Raw genomic sequence first — 27,126 nt, forward strand, 5'->3', positions numbered from 1 at the left:
GTGCTCTGGCGGCACAGCAGCAGCAGGAGGCCCCATTAGCTAAAGTGATGCTTCAGGTTAAGAACAGTTTCTGGTTAAGAACGGACCTCCGGAACGAATTAAGTACTTAATCCGAGGTACCACTGTAGAAGATGTGGATGTTGCCCAAAGAACTCCAATCTGGTAGACAAAGTATTTTTATTTTAATACTAAGTAAGAAAGTTAAGTCCAATCTATCAGTCCATTTATCTGATGAACCATACATATCAGCTTGTCCATGTCTGTTACTTCCAGAACTTTTAGCAGGCACTTTTTCATTGTAGGAAGAAAATGCTTTTTTCCTATAGCAAGTCAGAGTTATTTTGGTTGCAACAATAAGGTTTACTAGTCACAATTTTGCTAATCTTCTGGGGATATGCTGCCCACAAAAGTTCGATACAATTGTCAAACAGATGACAGGATTGTAAAATATAAAGAGTAGGAAAGGGGTGAACAAAAGCTGGACCAAATGAATATTCTGATCTTAAACAAGTTTCTTCAAAAATAAGCTGTGTTGGCACATACTTCCAAGAAACTATGCTTATGACTGCAGTCAGTGCTGCCTGCCCAGGCAGGACTTTGAAGTGCTTCTCCTCACTCCGACAAAAATGAGAATCCCCAAATGCAGCAGGAATTAGTTTCTGCGCTTTGAAATAAGTGAAATACCACACAGCCCTCCATAAGACTATTAAGTCCAGAGCCTAAGATTACCCAACTGCACAATTATTTGTACGTTAAGATTGCAACTGACTCTGCCTAAGTTTAATCAGTTTCAGTCGCTGCAGAATTATAGGCCTAATCCATTGCTTAATGACAGTAAAAGCCACATTGTCTTGAAAATACCTAGTTGAGAAGGGTCGACAGTGGTATGGTGGTGATGATTCTGATGTATGCTTCTAACCAGTTAGCATATTGATGCAGAACCGCATGATGCCTACCATGCCTAATTAACGAAGTGACATAGCTTTATCTATTCTCTACCCCCCACTCCCACCCCGCCAAGCAACTGTGTTATTCTTGGTCAACAAAATGGTAGCAATATTGGAATGACATACTGATGGAAGTGAGTCTCTCCCCCTTTTTACAAAATAATAATAATAATAATAATAATAATAATAATAATAATAATAGTAGTAGTAGTTTATTTATTTCCCCAGTCACTCTGGGCGGCTTCCAACAAAACATTAAAATACATTAAAACATCAGTCATTAAAAACTTTCCTAAACAGGGCTGCCTTCAGATGTTTTCTAAATGTCATATAGTTGTTTATTTCTTTGACATCTGATGGGAGGGCGTTCCACAGGGCGGGCACCACTACCAAGAAGGCCCTCTGCCTGGTTCCCTGTAGCTTTGCTTCTCACAATGAGGGAACTGCCAGAAGGCCCTCGGTGCTGGACCTCAGTGTCTGGGTTGAATGATGGGTGTGGAGACGCTCCTTCAGGTATACTGGGCCAAGGCCATTTAGGGCTTTAAAGGTCAGCACCAACACTTTGAATTGTGCTTGGAAACGTACTGGAAGCCAGTGTAGGTCTTTCAAGACCGGTTTTTTGTGGTCTTGGTGGCCACTCCCAGTCACCAGTCTAGCTGCCGCATTCTGGATTAGTTGTAGTTTCCGGGTCACCTTCAAAGGTAGCCCCACGTAGAGCGCATTGCAGTAGTCCAAGTGAGAGATAACTAGAGCATGCACCACTCTGGCGAGACAGTCTGTGGGCATGTAGGGTCTCAGCCTGCGTACCAGATGGAGCTGGTAGACAGCTGCCCTGGACACAGAATTGACCTGTGCCTCCATGGACAGCTGTGAGTCCAAAATGACTCCCAGGTTGCACACCTGGTCCTTCAGGGGCACAGTTGCCCCATTCAGGACCAGGAAATCCTCCACCCCCACCCACCCCTGTCCCCCTAAAACAGTACTTCTGTCTTGTCAGGATTCAACCTCAATCCATTAGCTGCCATCCATCCTCCATCTGTCTCCAGACACTCACACAGGACCTTCACCGCCTTTACTGGTTCCGATTTGAAATAGAGATAGAAATGAATTATATAAGTTCCTTTGTGCCTTTGTGATAAGCTTCCACATAAACATTTCACTTTAGCATTTTTAATCTCTTCATGGCTTAGAGGGGTGGGGCAGAGGAGTAACTCTTTCCAGTCCAAGCGCAGCATACTATTGTGGGCAATTTTTGAGAGCTGTGGAGCTGGAGGCAAAAGTGAGTATGACAAGTCACAAAAGAGCATGGAGCAAGGGATGTGACTCTTTGTGGTCCCAGTCACAGTGTCACCCTCACCCTGGCAGTGGTTAAATTAAGGGGTGATGAGATGAATTCAAACAGACAATGATCTGCATTAAAAATGGCCACAACTTTATTGATTACAAACATACGTTGGTAGAACTTTGGCTCGGGCATTGGATGTGTATCTGTTCCAGCCTCCTGCCAGAGGGCTGAAACCATTTCAGAGTCATGCCAAGGATTATGGCTCCCCAAGATGCTGATCTACAGAGGTGGCTATCCTAAAGCTACCTCTAGAAGCTCTATGGCTTCTGGACAAAGACTTCCACCAAGACTCTTCTATCGGGGTAGAATCTGCTGATGGTTTGGGATTAGAATTGATGACTAGGATTGTACCCAATACCTTAACAAGTCACAAAAGAGCATGGAGCAAGGGATGTGACCCTTTGCACAGCATACTACATTCCAGTTAAGCAAAAAGTTTGCACACACAACACACATGCACACCTCCATCCTCCTTTGCCAACGCTGTGGAGTGTGTAGGTCACCTTGGTCCTTTAGTGACCTGCATGCGATGAAACGGGGAAAAGGGTAAGTAGTGCAAATCTGACTGAACATGCATTATTGCACCTATTATGTGGCAATGATAGCAGTGAAGAAAGTGTGCACAGAGCTTTTCCATGTGGTGAATGGACTTTTGTCATCTGGCCCAGACATCAATGCTCTGATTTTCCTGGCAGCCTGCCATGACAATTTTGCTGGCTGCTTTAGGGTGTGGGTGTGTGTGGGTGTGTGTGTGGGTGTGGATGCTTTATAATTACTGGTCTCCTCTGTATGTTTCATTTTTTGTCTTGTCTACCCTAGTTAGTTTGTTTTTAATGGCCTGTTATCTACAGTACAGTACTTGTTTTATTGGTTTTTAAATCTGTATATTTTTGATGCATGGAAACTGCCTTAAATTATGTGACCTGTTAGTTCAATTACTAAGATATCATCATCATCATCATTTTTAAGATTCCACCATAAGAAAATACAAAAAGTACTTTTTGTAGTGATAAGAGGCAGAACACAGTTTTCCCAAATAAGAAGTGCAATCAACACTGCCTGGTTAGAAATGTTTCATAGTCATTGAATTGGAGGACAATGGAAGGAGAGCTCAGCTGCCATTTTCAGTTGTATTCTGAAAGGTTTGTCTGCAATGAAGGAAGCTCCTTGTTTGTTCAGAGTTAAGAGAGAGGTGTTAATTTTTAGTGAGCTGAAGTGGTACTGCTTAAGAGGTGGGAACCTGTTTTGACTCACACTGCCTCTCAAATTGATGCTGCCATCTTAACTCACTTACAGCCAGAGTACATCCCACTGAACTCAGCAGGGCTATATTTTCTTTTACAAGCATATTTATCCATTAAAAAGACATGCTCAAGGCAGCTTGCAATCTTATTATCAACCTGTTTGGGTTAGCTATATCTTTGTAATCTTGGAGCTGCCTACTTGGGTGTTTTTTGTTGGTACTTGATATTCTTCTTATAGGCATTTTGTACTGATTTTCTGTGTTTTATTATTATGGGAGATATCCACATTGTACAAGCAGACGTCATTGGCACAGGGAAACTTTCCCTCCCTTTCTTCCCCCTGCAGCATCCTGCAAACCCCCCCCCATTTTCTTTAGAGGGTCCACCACCCCCACCACCCCAGAGCAGATTTTGGGGGTGTACAGAAAGCTATAAGCAGAGAGGATGGGGAGCTCCTTGTTGCACATAGCACAAGTATGTTGTGCTAGCAGATAGGCACCCTAGATGTTACCCTATGTGTTGGTTTAACTCACATATTAATCTTTGCTGCCTCACGAGAAATTTTCTGGAAGGACAGAAGGTCATTAGACAAATAAAATGAAATAAATGTGAAAAAGAGGAAGCCAATAAAACACTTCCAGTTAACAAATCAGGGAGATTAAAATTAACACCTTGACAGGCCAAATGCCTGCTGGAAAATAAATGTCTTTGCACAGGGGCAGAAGGGCCATCTGAGAAGTGACATGGGCCTCCATTGGCTGGATGTTCCAAGGTGTGGGCATGGCCACGGAAGATGTCTTTTCCTGCATCCCAGCCAAACTCATTTCAAATGTTAGTAGGATGTAAGCAAAGAAGATCTGAACTGGCAGGCAGGTTTCCTTACTTCTGAATGGACATTCATGGGCATACGCTGTGACATTCTTACTAAATTCTGCATGTATGGGATTGTAGCATTGCATAATTACATTTTCTAAAATATAATAAATGAACATACACATGAGATTTGTTTCGAAGCTAACAAGCCCTTTAAAAAATAGTTTTGCTAATGGAACAACAGTATGATAGAACTCATTTTTTCAGTACGAACATTTTCCTTCTGCTTATACAGTAAAATTGGGACACGGGTGGCGCTGTGGGTTAAACCACAGAGCGTAGGACTTGCCGATCAGAAGGTTGACGGTTTGAATCCCCGCAACGGGGTGAGCTCCCGTTGCTCGGTCCCTGCTCCTGCCAACCTATCAGTTTGAAAGCACGTCCAAGTGCAAGTAGATAACTAGGTATCGCTCCAGCGTGAAGGTAAACGGCATTTCCGTGCGCTGCTCTGGTTCGCCAGAAGCGGCTTAGTCATGCTGGCCACATGACCCGGAAGCTGTACACTGGCTCCCTCGACCAATAAAGCGAGATGAGCGCTGCAACCCCAGAGTTGGTCACAACTGGACCTAATGGTCAGGGGTCCCTTTACCTTTTTTACGGTATATACGGTAGTAAAATTAGCTTGCTGAGAATTTTTTTTTTTAGTAGTAGTAGTGTTTCTTCTAAAAGGATTCATTACTTTCAATTGATAATCCAAAACCCTTCCTCATATCAAAATAGAAAATCAGTATATTTTGATTAAAAAAATTATTTCCTTGTTTACAGTTGGAATAACCACATTATTTTGTTCATCTGAATGATGTTCACAGTTCCTCAGTACTCAGAAATATGCAGCCCATCATAGGCATATACTCAGAAGTACCTTGCATTAAATTCCAAAAGGTTTTTTTCTTAAAGAAGTGTTCATAGAACTGCAGTCTAAATATGAAGTCCTACCATTGGATTGAAACACCAAAAATGATAAAAACTACTATTGAGATGATTACTAAATTGGGCTGTTTGAATTGCTTTTCTTAACAGTGTTATTTCTCTTTTTCTTGGCTGATGGTACTGCTGGTGCAATTAGTAGTGATTGCAATATTAAACTTTTCAATGTGCGAAAGTATTTTGGAGGACACGTAGCAGTTGCACCCATCAGAGGTTATTCCCAGAGAAATTATCTACCTGACCAGCATTCTAGGTATATGCAGAGTCACTAGTTGTGAAATGAATCTATGATAACAGTTACATCAGGCCCCATTCCCCATAATTTCAGTAACATTTTATTTCCCAGCGGTGAACTGCTTTATGAAATCACACTAATGTTCAGTTCATGCAGTAATGCTATTTCCTACACAGAAGAGCTTTCTCTGTTGGAATTTTGACATGTTTGTAGCAGCCCCGAGTGTGTGTCCATATTGCAGCTCATCCTATGCTACATATTCAGAAGTCCAACTCAACACCTAGCTAATATGTATTGGATGAGTCAACGCAGATTGACTACATCACATTAAAAAAAAAAATCCTGTGGACTGGTTCTGTCTTCAAGTTTTCAAGACCGTGGAATCTCCTGTAATAAGAGGTTCTCAACCTCAGAAAGTCATTAGTGATAAAGAGGTGACAAACTAATTACCTCGGGTGTTTTCCTGTCATCCGTAGTGAAGCAGAACAGAATCCTGTCTGTAAAAGTAAGATCTGTAACACACACTGAGCCCTTAACATTGCATATGTAAAATAGAGATATAATTCTGCTTATTGTTTACAAATAGAAGGTCCACAATGCAGCATTGTTCCAGTGATAGCAAGAGCTCTGTTCAAACTTTGTTAACTCAGAGGTAAAAATGAAGAGTGGAATGTTTTCCATCCAGATATTCCCATGTAAAAGTGTCATTAGCACCACCCTGCCAAATCTCACCCTGAGCCATCTGTGAACACCCTTCTTGTTTGGATTAACACACTCAGGTTTGCCCAGATCTCAGTGCTTACTCTTGTGTGTCCATGTTATATGGCATTGTCTCCCAGTGTTGCACTGTGGACAATGAAAACATTTCTTAAGACGGATTCAGTCCAAATGCCTGGTTACTTAAGTGATAAAGCTGCAATTAATATATTAAGCCAAATGTTCAAAAATAGCTCAATTCCAAATTAATCCCCAAAATGTCCAAATTGACAGTCTCCTAAATGTGTGCATATATCTAGTATCTATATCTATCTTTCTTTAGACATTTACAAAACGTGTCTAGAATTGTCAGCATCAATATTCATTTAACTTTGGACATTAACTGCAGCATATGTACACAAAGAGGCGGATAAGCAAAATTTATACTTTTTATATATTTGGCTGTGTGTGTGTGAGAGAGAGAGATCATCAGTATTGGATACGATAGCAGAACTGTTGTAAGTTGTAATACCACAAATAAATATTTTAACACTCATAAAGTACCGTAGATTCCGGCGTATTAGGCGACTGGGCGTATAAGACGACCCCCCAAATTGGCAGATGCCAATTTGGGGGGTCGACTTATATGCCCAGTCTTATACGTGGCAGCTTTGCTGGGCAGCAGCAGTGGGCGGCGGGCTCCGCGCTGGGAGGCAGCTGCCCAGCGAAACCGGCTTAGCATCGCTGGGCAGCTTCCTCCCAGCGCGGAGCCCGCCGCCCACTGCCGCTGCCCAGCGAGCCCATACCCAGCGTATAAGTCGATCCCCGACTTTTTAGAGGATTTTCCGGGGTTAAAAAGTTGTCTTATACGCTGGAATCTACGGTATATAATTCCCAACATTTTGTCAAACTGCAGAGTGGCCTTGGCTTCATCTGCACCAGGCGTTGAAAGCAGTAATATACCACTTTAAATAGTCAACCACAACCCTACATTCACCCCTTTTGTTTCTTCTATATAAGTTTATGGATGCCATTTACTCTTAAGGGAGAAAGGAAAGTGTTACACCTGGGAATACAGTGGCAGTGAGGTCTTAAATAATCTGCCCTTTAGTTTGATATTGGATAGCCCCAACTCTATTGATTGTTGCAACAATTGCCTATATATATGAATTCATTCTTAGAGATAAAATTTGGGGTGGTCCAAAGTTTACCCCCAGTTCATTATTCATTTATAGAAATCTTGTCTTAATATTGGCTGGGGCACACACACCTGTCAGCATCATGTGCACCTACCCTGCATTGGGTCAGACATGATTGTATGGCTTCTCATAGGCCATACTCTCTTCAACATTTGGGTGCATCATTTGAGGTACCACAAAGGTTACTGTGAGCTGCACATCCTCATTTATTTCTTCTACCTTTAAGCACATTTTGTCAGTGTCTTGCACCCAAAGTGTTGGACAGGTCACAATTCACTGCCACCTTGTAGACAACATTCTCCAAGATATGACTGTATGATCTGTAATGGTACGAAGCTTATTTTGGGATGTGCATCCCAAGTTACTCATCTTACTCATAGTAAATAGTTTTAACTATTATTGCATTGGAGGCACATGACCTGCACCTAAGCTAAGCACTGTGTTAGATGTGATTCAACATCAACTTCCAGAGGATACTGTCCTGCAGGAGTGGGTGTGTCATTTGTAGTGACCCCAAGATTATTTTGGAGTGCACAACTCCACTATCTCTATAACTGTTGCCTATTAATGGCTTTAGGGCACAATCCTTGGCAGTGTTTGTGCGTAAACAAAGCACTGGGACAGATGTGATTTGGGGCCATCTCAGGGAGGACACTCTCTGGGAGGTGCATGTATGTCATTTGCGGTAGCTCAAGTCTTATTTCCTTCCTTATTTGGTTTTTATTGGCAATATAGCAATGCAATAAAGTGAATGGAATTGAATGGAGTAGAATGGAATGGGCTGGTATTAAAACACCCACAAACTTGTAGTTTGATGTATTTTTTATGAATGGAGGAGTCATGTTTGGTGGGATAAGTGCTGCAAGAGGATGGTTGCAGGCCATTTTGGAAAACGGCTGGAGCAGACGTATGCCAACTGCACCTGCTGTCTACCCACACCAAACTATGCATCTTCTATGTCATCAAAGTGGAAATTGCTGTCAGTAATGACTTTCCTGTTGGAAGTTCGGGTGCAACTCAGCTTAATGAGGGAAGTTTGCATGGAGTTTGCATGGATAGCTTGATTAACTTCAGGATTCCTAGACTATCCCTCTACCTTTATCTCTATGCAGACTTGATGCTCAGTTTAGACTGATACATCTTAGGTTGCATCCTGTTTACAACTTGTTCCTCCTCACACTTTTACAGGACCTAAAAGTGAATGGCCATCTTGATCTACCTTCTAAGAACAAAAAGGCAAGTAGAACATCTTTGTTTCTCCAACTAGATAGTTAGGTATATCAAAAATGTACTTCCTTTAATAAATATAAACTTTTTATTTTATACCAAGTCTCAGTCTGAATACTTTACAACCCAATGTGTGCTCCAAGCAAAGATTCATTTAACTGAAGTTCTGCTGCTGCATGTGCACTCTAAGAGTTTGGGGTGCTAAGCTATGTATATGGCAGACCCCTCTAATCCCTGGATCCAGCAAGTGTTAGAATTTAATCAAGGCTTCTAATTCTTGGAATAGCCAGGCTAGCCTCCTGGTGAGGTGATAACCTGGGTGATGAGCTATTAGGGGATTAAGGAGCTCAGTGTGAGAAAGCAAATGGGTGGAGCCTCTTCCTCAACAGACAAAGCCAGAATAGAGTTTTTTGCAGTGCTGTGGACCAGAACTAAAGCAGCAAAGTGGAGAGAGAGAGTCAGAGCAACATTTGAGAGCAATGTATGATTTCTGTTTGAATCCAAGGCTCTGATGATGGGGGAAGCAAAACCCTCTTGGGGTGTTGATGAACCCTCCAGTGTAGTCTCACATTGTACATATGTATGTAAATAAACCATATAGACACCACAGTCTCCACTGTGCTGCATTCCTGAAGGAAACACAAACCCTGGGTAAGCATTCCTGGAAACCCTGGAATTTTGCATCGCTCAGAGATTGGAGTGACATGCAACAATGTGGACTACTCAATGGCTCATCACCCAGGTTATCACTTCACCAGGAGGCTAGACTTCCTATGGAAATCTATTACATGGACAAGCCTATCTTGGCAGATGTGTCTCTGTACATTCTGCACATGGAACAGTAACCACACATACACTAAACTTGCAGAGGGGACCCTGTAATATACAAGCCCTTCCTTCACATATGCCCTACCAGTCATAATAATGATCATTTTAAGACCATAAAAAACACTGTACATTAACTATATGATATTGTTCTACCTTAGGGACGCGGGTGGCGCTGTGGGTAAAACCTCAGTGCCTAGGACTTGCCGATCGTATGGTTGGCGGTTCGAATCCCCATGGCGGGGTGAGCTCCCGTCATTCGGTCCCAGCTCCTGCCCACCTAGCAGTTCAAAAGCACCCTTAAGTGCAAGTAGATAAATAGGTACCGCTTTATAGCGGGAAGGTAAATGGCGTTCCGTGTGCTGCACTGGTGCAGGCTCGCCAGAGCAGCTTCTTCACGCTGGCCACGTGACCCGGAAGTGTCTTCAGACGGCGCCGGCTCCCGGCCTCTAGAGTGAGATGAGCGCACAACCCTAGAGTCGGTCACGACTGGCCCGTACGGGCAGGGGTACCTTTACCTTTACCTTTATTGTTCTACCTTGGCAGTGGGAGAGTTGCTATTTGCTTGGCTTATGACTGTACTAATAACTGGTACACAGCTTTTCACTGTGCATTCTTACTTTCTCCCATGACACCTATAGGCATTCTATAGGTGTGCACACATTGTGTGCACCATTCAGCCTGCTTTAAATAATTGAAGTGACAACTACCACTTCAAATAGTATTACTTTTCTTATGAATAAAATATTCCTAAAGTTCCTCTGCATATTATCATGCAATACCAGTTTCCCAGTCCACTATTCAAACCTTTAACACTCTTTTCCCTCAGTATAGATCACCCCTGCTCTTGCCTTGAGTGGTATTTTGTTTTACTGTGTGCTTAGCTCATAAACCCTCCTGCAGCTAATCAACAGCTCCAATTCAAAGGTAACATAAGCCACCCCCGAACTGATGAAATATTCCTAGTGACCCAATAAATGTGGAAAATTGGAGCCAAATGCATCATAAACAACACAAACTAGGTCTATGTAATTGGCACCCTTATGGAAAACACTTGACTCCCACAGAATGCGCTTTCAAATCTGTAAGCTTTTGACTCTAGCCTTCTATCGCAACACCACAGACCAGCTTTAGGAGCTAAAGCAACATCCATGATTTTGTACGTGGCACAAAGCTTGTGGTGCTGGCACATGTACTTCCCATGCAATGTGGCCAGGATCCAAGTGCTCCTTCCTGCAACCATGCGGAGGCCATGTGGGGACAGTGGCGTAGCGTGGGGGTGCAGGGGGGGCCGGCCGCACCGGGCGCAACATCTGGGGTTAGGGCAAATCCACGGGTTAGGGGGCGCAAATCCACGGGTTAGGGAGCGCAAATTACTTGCCTTGCACCAGGTGCTGACAACCCACGCTACGCCACTGTGTGGGGAGGCCTTCTTTGTGAAAAATAAACATGGAGTGGGCAATTTCTGGAAAACATGTATAAACTAGATAGTGCTCCATTGAAACTTTCGGTTATTTCTTCTATGGTGTTCTATGGATGCCTTTAGGTATTTCAGGTGTTTTGTTTCAGCTCATTGTTCTTGCTGTTGTATTTTAAATTGTTATATATATATTTGTATATAAAATTGTTATATACATACATGTGTCAGTGTGTAGCCAAGGGGGGCAGGAAGGGACAGATGCCCCCCATAAAGTAAAAAAATAGAAATACTTAACTGACAAATTGGTTGGTTCTGCCCCCTAACAAAAGTCCTGCCCCCCACCCCACAAAAATCCTGGCTACGCCCATGTGTGTGTGTGTGTGTGTGTGAGAGAGAGAGAGAGAGAGAGATGAAATTTATATATTTGTTTTTATTGTTCAATTCTATTGTTTTTTCCCTGCGTTGGATCTGATTGTTTCATCATTACAAGTTGTTTTGGACACGATTTTTGGGAAAGGGAGGACTAAATATTCGAATGAACTAAAAATACAGTTGCAGGAATTTTCCAACAAGGGAAGCGGCATTTCTCCCAGCAAAACTGAGCACACTCGGACACAGATACACACACGCTGGCTTTCTCACGCTGGACACTTCGCAGCCCGAGCCCAAGCGTGGGCTCTCCCCTCTGAAGGACAACACAGCCATGTGTCTGCTCAAGTGCGATTCACACTCCCTCGCCAAACCTCTCCCTGGGCCATTTGGAGCTCGCACGCGTCCACGCTCCTTGTTTACCCTGACGCGCCTTTCACGCGCAGCCTTTTTGTTTACCTCTCCGGCAAATGAGAGAAAGCGGCTGGGACCCTGCGCGGCGAGAGCTATAAAAACCCCTCGGGCGGCAGCCGCACCAGAACCCAGGCCAGGCTAAACCCCCGAAGGGGAGACACAACGACAAGGAGAGGAGGAAGAGGAAGCGGTGCGCCAGCGGCGTCTGCGCCACTTGGGCTGCCTCGACTGCTGCCAGCGACGCAGCATGGACAGCTCTCGGCTGCGCCTCTGTGCTTCTCCACCTGGCGCGCACAACGCCCGGATCTGCTGCGGAGGACAAGCGAGGTAACCCGCGCTTTCCTCCAGACCCGCTAGCCGGCCAGCCAGCTCCAGAAATCATAGGCTTCAAGTGTTTTCCTTTCCTTTCCACCACCCTCCTTTCCAACAACCGACCGCTTTTTTGTGTCGCCCAGTTAACGCAAAGCTGTAATCCGTTCTATTGATTCTACAGGTCCGGAGGATTCTGGAGACCTTGGATTCCCAACCCCAAAGATGCAGAAAGGCAGCGCAGGCGAAACTACAGGGCGGTGAGTGTGTCCATTCTGATTAAAGCGGCAACAATCCCACGTGGGGTGGCTGGAGTGGGGAGTTGTGTTCTCCTAAGCTGGTCCTTGGATCGTTAACTTTGTGGGTGTGCAGGAGCGAGAATGGGAAAGTCGTCCTTTCCTTTTCAGGCTGTCAGTTAAACACAATTCGGGAAAAATCATAGATTTGTAGAGACGGAAGGGATTCCGAGGGTCATCTAGTTCAACCCCCTGCAATGCAGGAATCTCAGCCAACGCAACCATTACAGAGGGCCAGGCAACTTCTGCTCAAAAACCTCCAAGGAAGTCATATTGGGATTTGACATTATTTTTATGTCCTTGATGCTGCTGCTGCTTCGATTTATATCCCACCCTTCTTCCCAAAGAGCCTGAGTTGGCAATAGTGAGGGCAACATCATGCTTATTTTGATGGCATGCTTTAATTAATTAATTAATTAATTAATTAGAAAAGTTATATATGTTTTTGGCAAAAATAAAAATCCCTAAGCAGGTTACAGACAGGGACGTGGGTAGTGCTGTGGGTTAAACCACAGAGTCTAGGACTTGCCGATCAGAAGGTCGGCGGTTCTAATCCCTGCGACAGGGTGAGCTCCCGTTACTTGGTCCCTGCTCTTGCCAACCTAGCAGTTCGAAAGCACGTCAAAGTGCAAGTAGATAAATAGGTACCGCTCCGGTGGGAAGGTAAACGGTGTTTCCGTGTGCTGCCCTGGTTTGCCAGAAGCGGCTTAGTCATGCTGGCCACATGACCCGGAAGCTGTACACCGGCTCCCTCGGCCAATAAAGCGAGATGAGCACCGCAACCCCAGAGTCGGCCACGACTGGACCTAATGGTCAGGGGCCTCTTTACCTTTACTTTAAGCAGGTTACAGAAACTGTAAAATTGAAATACAGCAAATACAACCAAGTAATACAAATAAGAATCCATTATAAAGGCATTATAAAGCTTTGGTCATTTAAAAATGCCAAGTCAATAATTAAACAGGATGACACTCTTTTTTGATATCTGGAATGTTGCTTTACGTTTCTTTCACAAGTGATACCTGAATATGCATGTCCTATCTGTCAGGCAGGGCTGGGGAACCTGTGGTCCTTTCGGATGTTGTTGAATTCCCAACTCTCATCCACCCTCAGCTAGCCTGGCCACTGGTCAGATATGATGGGAGTTGTAGTTCAGCAGCATCTGGTGGACCGCAGATGGCTAAAATGAAATCAGCTTCCTTACATTCCACAATTTTTCCATGCTCAGGAATAGTTTTTATATTACTTTTGAAACTGCCCTTTCTGGATACTGTTAATCATTCTGTTTTTGATCAGTGTCTCCTGTTTATTACTCCTAGTTGTGCAGCTCTTCGGAGACAGACTCAGCAAAACTCACACAGTATATACATCCAGTCAGGTAAGGTGTAAGCATTAATATTATTATTTACAGTTTCTGTTAGGTCCATTTTCACTATTTTTTCCTAGCAGGGAATCATTAACAGCTGCCTAGTGAGAAGAATACCAACAGGTGGAAATGGTTATGGTGCAGAACAGTGGACACTTTTTGTTAATTTCAGGCAGCAGCTACATCATTGCACTGTCCCTCTGACCCACAAGGCTTTATGAGGTTGCTGCCTGTATTGCACACCTGCCTCTCCTGGTGGTCATAGAATAGCATGTGGCCCACCTATTGAAGACCATGATTCCTATGGTGTATATTACAATTCCACATGAAAGATGTTCTTCTCTCTCCCAACCCTGCAGTCCTGGGTGAGTTCATTCGCTGTACCAGAGAACTGTGGACTACATAGTTTGTGTGGCAGGATGAGATGAGTTTGAAAAACTCTCTACCAGATTGTACATCCCCACCCCCTCAGTTGTATAACTGTTTCTGGCTTTTTCACCCAGGGGAACGGGAAAATGTACTATGCAGAGTTGTCAGTATCAAGCATCATGGCAAAGGTTCCAGTGCAAAGCTAACCTTTCTTGTATGTGTGTATGTCCTACTCACTATATGTGCCCAGGAGCAATTCAGACCTGCATTGTTAAATTTCCCATCAGATGCTATCAAACCATATCTGGTGTTTGAGTTGTCAGAGGTATCTGTTTGACCTTGTACAACAATAATTGTGTTTGAGGGCTTACATAGCTTCTGTTTTACTAATTCTAGAGTTTTGCAGAATGTATGTTTAAGTATTCTGGCCAAGGACAAGAAATTTTCACAAGGGTGGGGAACTAGGTTGCAGACTGAAGTGATGGGCCCACTAAGCAGCTGCTGCAGAACCAAAGTTCTGTGTCATCACTAAGAATGTAGTACATTTACGCCTTTTGCAGTACAAGAGCAGAGCTATTACCAGTATCAGACCATTCAGAAAGGTTTGCAGCATCATTTAATATTTAATTGTAGGGAAACTTTAGGTGTGAAATGCCACTAATTACATTTAGGCATAAGTAGGGCCTGTTTTCTCATTAAACTTCCATTTCCTGCTGGACTTTTGTAGCTCTAGTAAATGGAGTATCAGAGTGCAGCCACATATTATAGCTCCTAACTCTGGTTTGCATCCAATGGTACCCACCATGTAAGCCGAAAGAAGATCCACTTGCTTAAGGTGAAGTATCCAATCTCCACCAATTACCTCTTACGCATGTACTCTAAAACCTAAAGAAGTAATTTTCAGCAAAAGTTATTTCACATTAACCCTAGGTCAACTAGACTGAAATGAATCCCTTAAATATTAAATTAACAGAACAGGTTGTCTCTGTGTGATTTTAGGTTATTCTGGCCCAAATCAAGGTGCTTTGACTACTTGTATCAAGAAGCTGAAGCACTTCTGAAGAACTTTCCTGTCCAAGCCACAATTTCCTTCTATGAAGATTCAGAGAATGAGGAAGATAGTGATGACTCGGAACATGATTCTGGAGCAGAATTGGATTCTTAATTATAATGAATGTTAATACCACTGTTCATATTCATTCCTTAATTTAATATTGATATCAACATGCTATCATAGTATTTTAAACTAATTTATATGTAAGTTATTTTTCATTAAAAATCAAGCATTTTACATTTTTATAGAAACAATATTGAGTTTTGTTTCATTTTATGCCTGCTACACTCCTCTGTTCCTCTGAAAATAGCAACTCTTTTATGCTGGTAGTACCATAGGGCAGCAGAATTAATTAGAATTACAGCTGCATAGGTGGTTGGATGCATTGTGGCAGGGGACAGAAATAAGAAGGGGTGAGCTTGCATATTGGAATCTGGATATATATCCAGATATATATCCCTTAAAAAGAAACTTTTTTTTATGCCTCATACCCTGATTCTGAACATGTTCATTCAGAAGAAGCCCTATTGATTTCAGTGGAACTGATGTTCATGTAAGAATTTCAGCCTTGCATTGTTTTTCAAGGTTTGAAAAGAGAAGCATACAAACCGGCATGAGGGAGAAATGTGAATTTGTGTTTTCCGTGTTGCATGTCACACATCACATATGAAAATATTGTCATTCTGGAAGCTGCCCTTAGAAAATGAAAGAGGCAGCTCATTCTTAAATTATTCCATTCTTAAGTCAACAAAGGATCTAAGCCTGCAATACTACACTAACCTGGAAGTCCCACTGAACTCAGTGAGACCTACTTCTGAATAGACAAGTATAGGATTGCACTGTAGGGCTGTAATCCTATGTACATTTACTTGGATGGAGCTCCATCACCTTCAATAGTTGTGTAGAATAGAGAATTTCAGATGTACCTTGTTGTGCAAGGTGCACTCCCTGCTGAATTTCCTATTCTGCACAACTATCAAAGGTGGGGAAAACCCCGTCCTCTTTTGCATCTAGTTATCCTACCTGATATCATGCCTCACTGAATACAATGGGGCTTGCTTTTGAGTAAACATTGCCTTTTTTGATTACTGAAATCTCCATAAAGAGTTAAAACCAGACTCAACTGGAGTACAAAATGTATCTGACTTGATAAACTGGATTAACTCAATGCTGATTTACACTTCATAAACTCAAACAATGTTCCATGTGTGTGAAACTGGAACCACTCAGAATATACAGTAGTTCATCTATAGAAATTGCTCCTATAGGGAAACAAAGTGAGATCCATCTGTAGGACATTGTATATGAAAATCGCACAAGCACATATACTGCTCTTGTGTGTTTGTAGTAAGCTGCATAGAATTTCAGCTTTAGTAATGGAAATCCTTCTCCTTTAAGTGAACTCTGAAGACATTTTTACTCAGGAACACTTCTTATTAGTTTATTTGTGTATCCTGATGTGTGAAAACAATTTTTTTAGTTAGGCTTTCTTTTTGTATTTTTTCATTTCGTTGTTATGATTGTTTTTATACATTATTGTGAGCTGCCTTGTAAGAAAGTTTCTCTGAAAAGTGGAATATAAATCTACAAAATAAATAGTGTGTTTACAGGCAGTAGTAACATGTTGTTGCATGGTATGATCTCCAAACACAGACACTTTCCAGATAAGAAAAGTGGGTTTTATTAAAAAGTCCTAAATCATTGGTGCACATAGATTTTCTAAACAGCATAATATGTACTGAATTCTGAGCACTTTTCTACAGCATAAATTGCTTACTCATCCACTGAAGTAACTCCATTGACTTCGAAAGGACTGCTGTGGGCTAAACAGTTCAGAACTGTACTCTATCAAGTAGCGAGATCAACATGGGCATAGCATACATAGAAAACTTTGGTTCTGCACCCCCCCCAAAAAAAATCCTGGCTACGCTCATGGAGATATGGAGATCCACAGTAACTGTGTTCAGGCATTATGCCTTTATAGGCAATGCAAACGTGAGTAGGGTTGCTATACACGAGTAGAAGCCCTCATTGGAACTTCCTGCTTAATGCAGGAATGGGGGTGGGACGGGTGAGGTGGTGTAAGTGGTACTTTCCATTTCAACCTCACAACAACCCTGTGAGGTAGGTTAGGCTGAGAGATTAGGCAGGCGACCTTTACTGTACTGAATACTTTTTTGTTGAGGCAGGAATACCCAGGCATGCAAAACTGACGTCTATTTTAATACTTCGCATTACTATTATTAGTAATAATCATAGCTGTCAACTTTTCCCTTTTCTTATGAGGAATCCTATTCGGAATAAGGGAATTTCCCTTTAAAAAGGGGGAAAGTTGACAGCTATGGTAATAATAATAATAATAATAATAATAATAATACTTCGAATTATTATTGTTGTTATTGTTATTGATGTTTTGGTTGTACGATCCTCTGCCGCCACTTGGAGCAAGCGCCACTCGAAAAGCAGGATGCAAGCATTTTAAAGGAACAAATCCCCGCGCAGCAAGTGCGCGAAACAAAACACAACCAAGCGGTTAAAGCGGCAAGCTAGGAACGTCTCTGGACCACGTGGGCGGAAGATCCCGCCCCCGCCGTGGGTTTTTGCGGTGCCGCCGTCAGTCAACTCTGGTGGGTGGGGCCTAGGTACGCGCTCTCGTCGGTGGAGAGAGCTCCAACCACCCGCCCCGCCCCGGTACAACCTCACGCCTGCGCAGTACGGCCTTTTAAGTCCCCGCCTGCCTTTCAGCTACGCTACTGGCTGCTTCGGCGCCGGGCCGGACCCGGAAGCGGCTCTTTCCGTCCGCTTGCAGTTTCTGAAGAAGAGGAGGCGGCGGCGGCTGGGGCTGCTGTCCTGCGGCCGGCAGGATGCTCAACGTCCCCTCTCAAGCTTTCCCTGCCCCAGGCTCCCAGCAGCGGGTGGCCGCGGGAGGGCGCAGCAAGGTGCGGCGGGAACTGGGGCCGGGGGGGTCTGTGGTACTCCTTGCCACTGGGTCCCAGGGCAAGCTGGCGGTGTGAGAGGGGTCGCCTTGCGCATTGGCACCTGCAGAGGCGGAATGGGGGTTAACGCTTCATTTGCTCGTTGAGGGTAGAGATCTGGAACCCAGATGGGTGTTACAGGCGGAAACTCGGCAGGTGAAGCCTTTCCTGGCCCGGAGATGAAGGAAGTGAGAAAAGCTGTAACTGTTTGGTTTCTGTCTGTTGCGCAGCTCCTAAAGTTCTGCCCGGCGAGAGGATGGTGTCAGTCCTTAAGGGAATGAGGTTCAGAGGTGCTTTTAGGTTAAGAGCGTTCGTGCTGCCTTTTCTTGTGTGGTGTGTGTGTGTGTGTTTGGCAGGCAACACAGATGCATCTGGCTGTTTCCTCTTTTCTGAGGACAGTTGTGTAATTATGGGGCACGTAGTTTCTAAAAGAGAAGGGAGCTCCAGGGTTTAAGCTTGCTTTCAGAAAACGCTCATTATCCTGGAAGCCCTAATAGCTGCCGGGCGGTGTCTGACTTTTTTGTTCTTTAGGGCTGTGGAAAGACTATACAGTGGTACCTCAGGTTACATATGCTTCAGGTTACAGACTCCGCTAACCCAGAAATAGTGCTTCAGGTTAAGAACTTTGCTTCAGGATGAGAACAGAAATTGTGCTCCGGCAGCACGGCGGCAGCGGGAGGGCCCATTAGCTAAAGTGGTGCTTCAGGTTAAGAACAGTTTCAGGTTAAGAACAGACCTCCGGAACAAATTAAGTACTTAACCTGAGGTACCACTGTAGATGCTTCTGTGCATCCTATTCTTTTCATGTGTTTGGGACTCAACTTAAGTCCAGTGTGGTGTTTGGTTAAAACTATAATAGTGGCAGGGTATGGGGAACATTTGCATAAAGGAAGATTCGTTTCGAAGTGTCTTCAAGCTGATTGCTGTTATTATGAAACTAGTGGGCTGTCATGTGGTAGTATAAGGCTGAAGCCATGTGGCAACAGTGTTGGTATGTCAGCTGATTCCTGTTGAGTAATGTGATGGGCTGTGGAAATTTCAGAGTCCTCAACAAGTAGAGTCAATGAATTTTTCATGGTACAGCTCTTTTGCCGGCAGTGCTGCTTGAGCTTTAGAGAAGAATGTGCACTTTAAAAACCATGCAGCTGTTAAATGTGACACAAATAACAGTAGTAATTGGAGTGAAGCTCTGCCCATATTCAAGATCTAAGGAGAAGTTTAATAGAAATTTAGAGTGACTAAAGATGCAGGAAAAGCAGGAACTGATGCAATGTTGTGTTCCTCATGCATACACAAGTTGCATGTTTTCCAGCATAAGTATCTCCCTGTTATAGGGAGATAGAAATTCTGTTGGGGAAACAATAACCTCCCTCAAAATCCCGTATGTTACATGTTCTCAATTGCATTTAAAGCATAGCCTCCGTGACCAAGAGATTTGCTGTATGCTTGTCTTTCTAGTTTGTATATCTTCTCTCTCTCCTCCCACTGCCTGGCCCAATGTTGTCTCTGATTTAATTTCATATAGAAGTAAAGACCAAGCCTAAATTGTGCACTTAGAGCACTTAAATGCACAATGACTGCATTTATGTTATATAATATTGGCTTATTAAGTAGTTACTTTACTCCTCCCTTCCCATGAGTGGTGAAATATGGCACAAAGCCACAGTTACGGTAACCGTAACTTCCCACTACATCAGAACAAGAAAACTATAGTTACTGGCTTACAGACAGGCCAGGATATGAAATTGTGATAAAAAAATTAATTCAAGAGCCTAGACCATTAGCTATAATGATGTTCGTGGGGCTTGGTTACATACATTTATTTTTATGCCACATTTCCATAGTTCAAGTCATGTTCAAGACAGCTAACAATATGAAAAAAATCCCTAATTACGAACATAACAAAAATAGCCATAAATACTAACTAAAATATCAAAATTACACAACCAAGTTAAACAATTTCCACATAAATTATAAGATCTAAAATAAAGATACAGAAAGTGAATATTAATAACAGCAACACACACAGCCTGAAAAAACCTTAAACTATACCCCATTCCAAGAGTCTGTTCAGGGAAATGTGTTTGGATAGGAGAACTTGGCTGGAATAAATTGAACTTCCCTCCCCCTCCCCCAGTTTTTCTGATTATTAGATTACATATTCGTATTTACCACAGAAGCAGTCCTGCATGCTAACTTTCCTCACCATTGTCTGCTATGTCTCTGTTTGAAGGTTATTTTCTTCTGCTTTGCATAGCTTTGTCTTTGTGTGCTAGAATTAAATGAGGTTTTTTGCTGTTCACCATAAAGGATGGCAATAAACCAATCTACTACTGCTTTTTGTTGCTAATTATTTAATAAACTTATCTTCCTCCACAAACTTATCTTCCTTTCTAGGTACCTTTGAAACCAGGCCGAAGTCTTATGGACTGGATTCGATTATCTAAAAGTGGGAAAGATCTAACTGGTCTAAAAGGAAGATTAATAGAGGTGACTGAAGAAGAGCTTGCTAAGCATAATAAGAGGACTGACTGTTGGATATGCATAAGAGGTAGGCTACTCTGTTGACATTTTTTATGAATGTGCTGTTGCTACTTATTTCCCCCCAAAGTTTTTATGCAATAATAATAATAATAATAATAATAATAATAATTTATTTATATCCTGCCCATCATAGCTGTCAAGCGTCCCTTATTTGGAGGGACAGTCCCTTATCCCAGCGCCATGTCCCGCTGCTGTCCCTTATTGATGGATGTCCCTTAAATTTCCCGGGTTTCAAAGGAAGCCTCCCTTCTCCCTCCCTCCCTGCCAGCCAGGGAGGAGGGAGGCTCCAACTGTTGCTTGGCTGCCTGGCTGCCCCCCTCCAGCCTCCTCTCACCAGCCTCAGCTCCTGGGAGCCCCTCCCTGCCGGGACTGGCGGGAGCCTTGGGCCCTTCCGCCACCATCCTTCTCGCGGCCGCCAAACTGAGCGTCTCTGCCTGGGGCCTCCCCTCTGCCCGTTGCCGCCGCTCCTGCTAGGCCGTACTGCGGCTGTGCCGCCGAAGGATCCGGATGAGATGGGCAGCCTGGCATGGCCTATGAATTGCTGAGGTGCCTTGAGAGGAGAGCGAGGGCAACCATAGAGAAAGCAGCTCAGAGAGAGGAGGAAGAGGTGGAGGTGGAGGCGCGGGCAGGTTTTCCAAGGGCTACAAGGGAAGGACCGCAAGCGCTTCTCCCATAGATTTGTAGTGGTAGACTAGCATAGATGGTCTGATCTGCGGGTTTACTTCGGGCGCTATTTCCCCCCCCCCATTCCTCCCGCCCCACCTGATGGAATTGAGAGCTGCAGATGGAGCACGAGAGAAAAGATACAGAACTGCAGCAGCATCTTCGTAGCTTGGACTTCGTTTTGCGTGAAAAGTGGTTGCTGCCTGTAGTTATTTAATTGCAGTGTTTCATCAGCTGGTGTCTTGAGCAGCAATCTCTGGAAACGAAGAGCTAAAAACCGGCACTGCTCTCCGAAATTATCTGGTCCCTTTTAACTTCGTATCTCAGCTAGTTGTCTAAAATCCCTTATTTTGGCTGCTGGTCCCTTATTTTCAAATCTGTAACTTGACAGCTATGCTGCCCATCTGGCTGGGTTTCCCCAGCCACTCTTATATAGAGGAAAGAAATATAACAAAATAAATATGCGTAAGTGGTTTAAAAGTTTTATTAGAGCTTAGGTAATGAGATTAGTTAATAACAATGCTATTTAGCATTTAGATAGCAGCAAGTGAACATGCTTTGAGCATATTCTTTTTTTCCCTCACTCACTTTCCAAAGAGTTATCCTTGCCTTTCATTTACTGGAAATACACTGCAAATGTATATCCTTTGTCATAAGCAAAGTAGAAACAGATTTGTGGAATTCTCAATGGGGGTGCAGAGAGTGCTTTTGAAATTTAATGCCCACTAGGGGACGTGGGGGATGGATGCCCCTTTAGTAAAGACAATAGACCAGAGGTTGTTGGACTGCAATTCCCTTTCTGCCAAAGCACCCAAGGCAGTTTACTATTTTAAAGCAATAAAACAAATAAGTTATTTAAAATGAAGAGTCACAAAGTCATTTCAGGCCAACTGTGAGCTGATGGTATGTGTTCTTCCTTTCCTGGGCTCCCTCAGGGTTGTCCAAGGGAAGGTGGGGCAGGATCTGCCGCAGCGGTTTTCTCAGGCCATTGATCGTTCTGTCAGGAGCAGATGGTATGTGTGCTCCAGGGCCTAGGTTCTCTTTCTCCTATAACAGGTGGTCCAGCACACAACCCAAGGACTGCATGTGGCCCTCGAGGCCTCTTTTGGTGACTGTGGCAACATTTGATTACACCCTCCACAGCCCTCACACTGCCTTCTCAAAGCCAGGAGAGGAGGTGCTGGCCTTTGGGAAGGAGGCATGGGGCTCTGACTGGATTCTAGAGTCCTCCTGCCGCCTTCCCAAAGCCCAGCTAGTATTTTCCCAGCTGTGGGAGGGGCTCTAGGACTCTTCCAGAGCCTTATGCCTCCTTTCCAAAGTCTAGCACCTTGCTTCGCTGGCTTCAGGAAGGCAGCATGAAGGCTGGTGTGTGTGAATTTTTGGCCTTGCTCCCCCACACAACAAGGCAGTGTGCAGCTCGCAGGCTCCGTCTCAAAGCGCTCTTGTGGCCCTCTTGATATGAAAAGTTGGACTGTCTGCCCTGTCTTATAAGAATCCTGAGATCAGCAGTCAAATGGACTTAATTCTGTTCAGGTTCAGGAAAAAAAAGTTTTGGTTCAGGTTTGAGTCCTTGCTTTTTTATGCTAGAAACAGAGACAAACATGATATGAACCACCAAACACCTGTTTTTCCTCAAATGGAAGAATAATATTTGGAGAGGGCCATAGCTCAATGGAAGAGCATTTGCTTTGCCTGCAGAACGTCCCAAGTTCATTTCCCCAGCATCTCTAGGTAGATCAGGGAGAGAACCTTGTCTGAAAACCTGGAGAGTCATGGCCAATCACTGTAGAGTCTGTAGACAATGCTGAGCTAGATGGACCTAGTGGACTGACTTGGTATAAGGCAGCTTCCTGTATTTCTCTGTAACATCATTTGACTCCCTGGACTGTTCTTTTCATTCCTGGTTGCGTCCTGACCAGTACACTAATAGGCTGAGAGCCAAATGACACACACACTGTGCTTACAGAATGCTTCTGCAAGGTTTGTGGGACAAATTAATTGCCTTGCAGGAGAAAACCAAGGGCCAGCATTCTGCTTCTAGTAGAGACAGGCTTGATGCCTCTGAAAATAGAGCTTTTGTACATGTTGACTCTACATTATATTTGTCATCATAGTGAATTGCTGTTGATAGAGCTATGGTCCATGAATTCAAGGTAATACACTGTTAGATTTCTCTGGAAGACAATACTATATGCGTTCCCTTGTACTAACCTCTACTTTTCTTCCAGTGTGTTTTTCCCCTTGTTGGCCTTGGACTTGACAAACAGAGTCTGGCAAACATTGTAAACATCTTTGTTCCATTTTCACTGTTTATTTTTGTGCTCTTGAATGCTGCTTTTCATTTTAAAAAATACCTCCAGGTGGAGTATATTGCTGGCATTGGCCAGCTTGGAACTCATTCCTCTCTCAGCTGTAGTTTTAATGCTCCGGAAAATATGAAACATTTATCTATAGTAGATTGTATTTTGCCAAGCTGCACAGATGTAATGCATGGTAATAGCTATAATTGCTTTGTGCTTTAGGAAAGCACTAAATGCAAAGGCAAAATTGCTTGTTGTAGGTCTTGGTTGAAACATGAATAAGGAATCTAATATACCAAAATAATCACTGAGTTGCCTGGCTACTTATCTGACTTATCTGAGCAATAAATATTCTTCAGAACCATTACACACACCTTATATAAATTTGTATGTATTGACTTGCTGGCATCACCTACATTTTCTGTGGGTCGCATGATTTGAGAAAGAAAAGCACTTCCATGCATTATGAACAAATTTGGATCCTTTCTATGACATCAGCTACATTGTGATAGCCTTAAAATGGCACTCACACCATTCTGAGTGGTGAAATACCCGCTTCTGATTTTTTATCAGTGATGTTATAAATTCACCTGTCTGCCCAGGACACTCTGCAAAGATACCTATCAACAAAAAAGTGACTGAATCTGCTTTCAGAGTTAACATACCTTTTCTGATATGCAGTGCTCAGCACTTTACACTAGATGGCATTCTGAGTGCATATTGGATGAAAGGCTTTGTTATGTGACATCTGTATTGAGCTAAGATGTTTGGACAAGTGGTCCATGAATCCCTAAAGCATTATTCTCTGTATCTTGGCATGGGGACATTCCCAGGGGAATTGAAGGTAGCAGTGGTGCGCCCGCTCTTAAAGAAAACATCATTAGATCCTGTAGATCTATCCAATTACCGCCCGGTTTCGAATCTTCCGTTCCTGGGTAAGGTGATTGAGAGAGCGGTTGCTGAACAGCTTGGTGGGTTTCTGGATGAAACATCGGCTCTGGATCCATTCCAGTCCGGCTTCCGCGCTGGTCATGGGACCGAGACGGCTCTGGTTGCCCTAACAGATGATCTTCGTAGACAGCTGGATCGAGGCGGGTCGGGGCTGCTGATTCTTCTAGATCTGTCAGAAGCTTTCGACATGGCCTTGCCGACGTGGGGATCCAGGGCACAGTCCTTCAATGGCTGCGCTCGTTTCTCTCTGGTCGGGGACAGAGTGTGGCGCTTGGGGGGGATTTGTCATCGCGCCACTCCTTGGTGTGTGGAGTACCTCAGGGTGCGATACTCTCCCCAATGCTTTTCAACATCTTTATGCGCCCCCTCGCCCAGCTTGTCCGGAGTTTTGGGCTGGGTTGCCATCAGTATGCCGATGACACCCAACTCTATCTGTTGATGGATGGCCATCCTGACTTGGACCCAGACACACTGACCAGATGTTTGGAAGCTGTGGCTGGATGGTTACGTGGGAGCCGGTTGAAGCTAAATCCTTCGAAGACAGAAGTCCTGTGGCTGGGACGGGACGATATGGGATTGGGGGGGGGGCAACTCCCATCTCTTGCGGGGGTGCAATTAGTGCCAGCACCGTCCGTTAAGAGTTTGGGTGTAATCTTCGACACCTCCCTTTCCATGGAGGCGCAGATTGCAGCTATAACAAAGGCGGCGTTTTTCCATCTCCGCCAAGCCAAGCAGTTGGCTCCTTACCTCTCTTGCCCTGACCTAGCCACTGTGATCCGCGCGACGGTCACCTCCAGACTGGATTATTGTAACTCGCTCTACTTGGGGCTGCCCTTGAGACTGACCCAGAAACTCCAGCGGGTGCAGAATGCTGCAGGGAGACTCCTTACGGGGTCTTCGCTGCGAGATCACATTCACCCGGTGCTATACCAGCTGCACTGGCTCCCAGTGGAGTACAGGATCAGGTTTAAGGTGCTGGTTTTAACCTTTAAAGCCCTATATGGCCTAGGACCCTCGTACCTATGGGACTGCCTCTCCTGGTATGCCACACAGAGAAACTTACGGTCTTCAAATAAAAACATCTTGAAGGTCCCAGGCCACAGAGAGGTTAGGCTGGCCTCAACTAGAGCCAGGGCTTTCTCGGCTGCGGCTCCAATCTGGTGGAACGCTCTGTCACAAGAGACTAGGGCCCTGCGGGACCTGACATCTTTCTGCAGGGCCTGCAAGACAGAGCTGTTCCACCAGGCCTTTGGCCAGGGCACAGCCTGACTCACTCCCTCAGCAATCTTCGCGGAGCTCTGGCCCAATGGTTGCAGGTGGCTTGATTTGAATAAATTTTATAATGAATGATTTTAGAGTGTTGTTTGTGCTGTACTTTTGTACTGTTTTATTGTTGTTAGCCGCCCTGAGCCCGGCTTCGGCTGGGGAGGGCGGGATATAAATAAAATTTATTATTATTATTATTATCTTGTGCTACTGCTAAATAGACAGTGTTATACACACACAGTCTTGGGGCATTTTTGAAACCTAGTAGATTTGTTGTAGCTCTCTAGCTTTGCAAGTTTGCAAGTCTGTGTAATTAGAGAGAACCCCACAGTTCTGATTAACCCATTTATCAGCAAATACTTTTCTTAGAGTGGATCCCTTGTCTATGTTGTAAACAAAAACTGCTCCCTTTCCCTTATGGGGTCCACAAGAGCCCTTATAGAGTCCTTTGTAGGTTCTCCATCAGTAGGAGAAAATAACAGAGGCCAACCAGAGAATCTTGAGAAGCAAAGCAGCTAGTAAGCCTGATCTTTATTAAAGCTGTTGCCGTGGAAGAGTGGCAGATGCAAGTGATTGACTACATGGAGATGGCAGAAATGACTGGCAGAATCCGTGACCAGGGAGAAGAATTGATGGAAGAGGATTGGAAAAAGTTCAAGAACTACCTACAAAAACATTGTAAAATGTTTGAGTGTTAAAATGATGTGGGATGTGAAGGCAACATGGCATTTGGGATATGGTTAAAAGAGTTATGAAAAGAAGAATTTTAATAAGGAGGGGGTATGACCAGAATAATATTATGTCAAAGTATATAAGGGTGGAGTAAAGGATCAAGATAAGGGAAATTAGAGACATAATAAGTGGAAATATATAATTATAAATGAGGTTGGAAATGGGTTAGAATTTGCTGAATCTGACGGAGTAAAGAGGAACACAAAAAAGGGAGATGCGAGGAGGTCAGGAAAGAGGGATATGGAATTCTGAAACTTAAAAGTGGAATTTTCTTTCTTTTTCTTCTTTTTCTTGTTATTTTTTGTCTGTTGAATTGTTTTTGTTTTGTTATATGTGATGTACGTTTTGTAAAACTTTAATAAACATTAAAAAAATAAAATAAAGCTGTTGCAACAGGGTGCTCCCCCCACACGCAGGAGAGAGGAGGACGACCCAGGACAAAGGTGTGCAAGCCCTTATATAGACTTTTGAACTGCCCACTCTGTAGCTCAAAACCACGACTCCATACACCATACATACATCACAGAAGGGGTGTAGCCCAAGACCACTACCCCAAATACATCATACATACATCAGAGAA

General features: G+C 43.7%; 2 protein-coding genes across 8 annotated transcripts in view; both read left to right on the forward strand.

Moving 5' to 3' along the window:
* The first annotated feature begins 11,575 nt into the window (after window positions 1-11,575).
* On the forward strand, window positions 11,576-15,589 carry RIPPLY2 (ripply transcriptional repressor 2). Its single transcript, XM_053381392.1, has 4 exons — window positions 11,576-12,048; window positions 12,215-12,290; window positions 13,646-13,704; window positions 15,061-15,589. Exons 1-4 carry the CDS (start codon window positions 11,969-11,971, stop codon window positions 15,224-15,226), a joined length of 381 nt encoding a protein of 126 aa, XP_053237367.1. The 5' UTR covers window positions 11,576-11,968; the 3' UTR covers window positions 15,227-15,589.
* A 2,250-nt stretch (window positions 15,590-17,839) lies between these two features.
* The window catches only part of LOC128410302 (cytochrome b5 reductase 4), a 34,860-nt gene continuing 25,573 nt past the window's right edge, over window positions 17,840-27,126 (forward strand). For 4 of the 7 annotated variants that reach the window (XM_053381381.1, XM_053381386.1, XM_053381382.1 and 1 more), the window contains exons 1-2: window positions 17,841-18,054; window positions 20,488-20,641. In XM_053381381.1, coding sequence (XP_053237356.1) covers window positions 17,980-18,054; window positions 20,488-20,641 — 229 coding nt within the window. In that variant the 5' untranslated portion in view covers window positions 17,841-17,979. Of the gene's footprint in view, window positions 18,055-20,487; window positions 20,642-27,126 lie in introns of all 7 variants that reach the window. The other 3 variants (XM_053381384.1, XM_053381387.1, XM_053381385.1) reach the window with 2 other exon arrangements.

Source organism: Podarcis raffonei, chromosome 3, assembly GCF_027172205.1.
Source record: "Podarcis raffonei isolate rPodRaf1 chromosome 3, rPodRaf1.pri, whole genome shotgun sequence".
Taxonomy (NCBI): domain Eukaryota; kingdom Metazoa; phylum Chordata; class Lepidosauria; order Squamata; family Lacertidae; genus Podarcis; species Podarcis raffonei.

Coding starts and splice junctions, on each gene's coding strand:
- RIPPLY2 (XM_053381392.1), top strand. CDS start 11,969: ATGGACAGCTCTCGGCTGCGCCTCTGTGCTTCTCCACCTGGCGCGCAC. Junction 12,291..13,645: donor GCAGGCGAAACTACAGGGCG/GTGAGTGTGTCC, acceptor TATTACTCCTAG/TTGTGCAGCTCTTCGGAGAC. Junction 13,705..15,060: donor CAGTATATACATCCAGTCAG/GTAAGGTGTAAG, acceptor GTGTGATTTTAG/GTTATTCTGGCCCAAATCAA.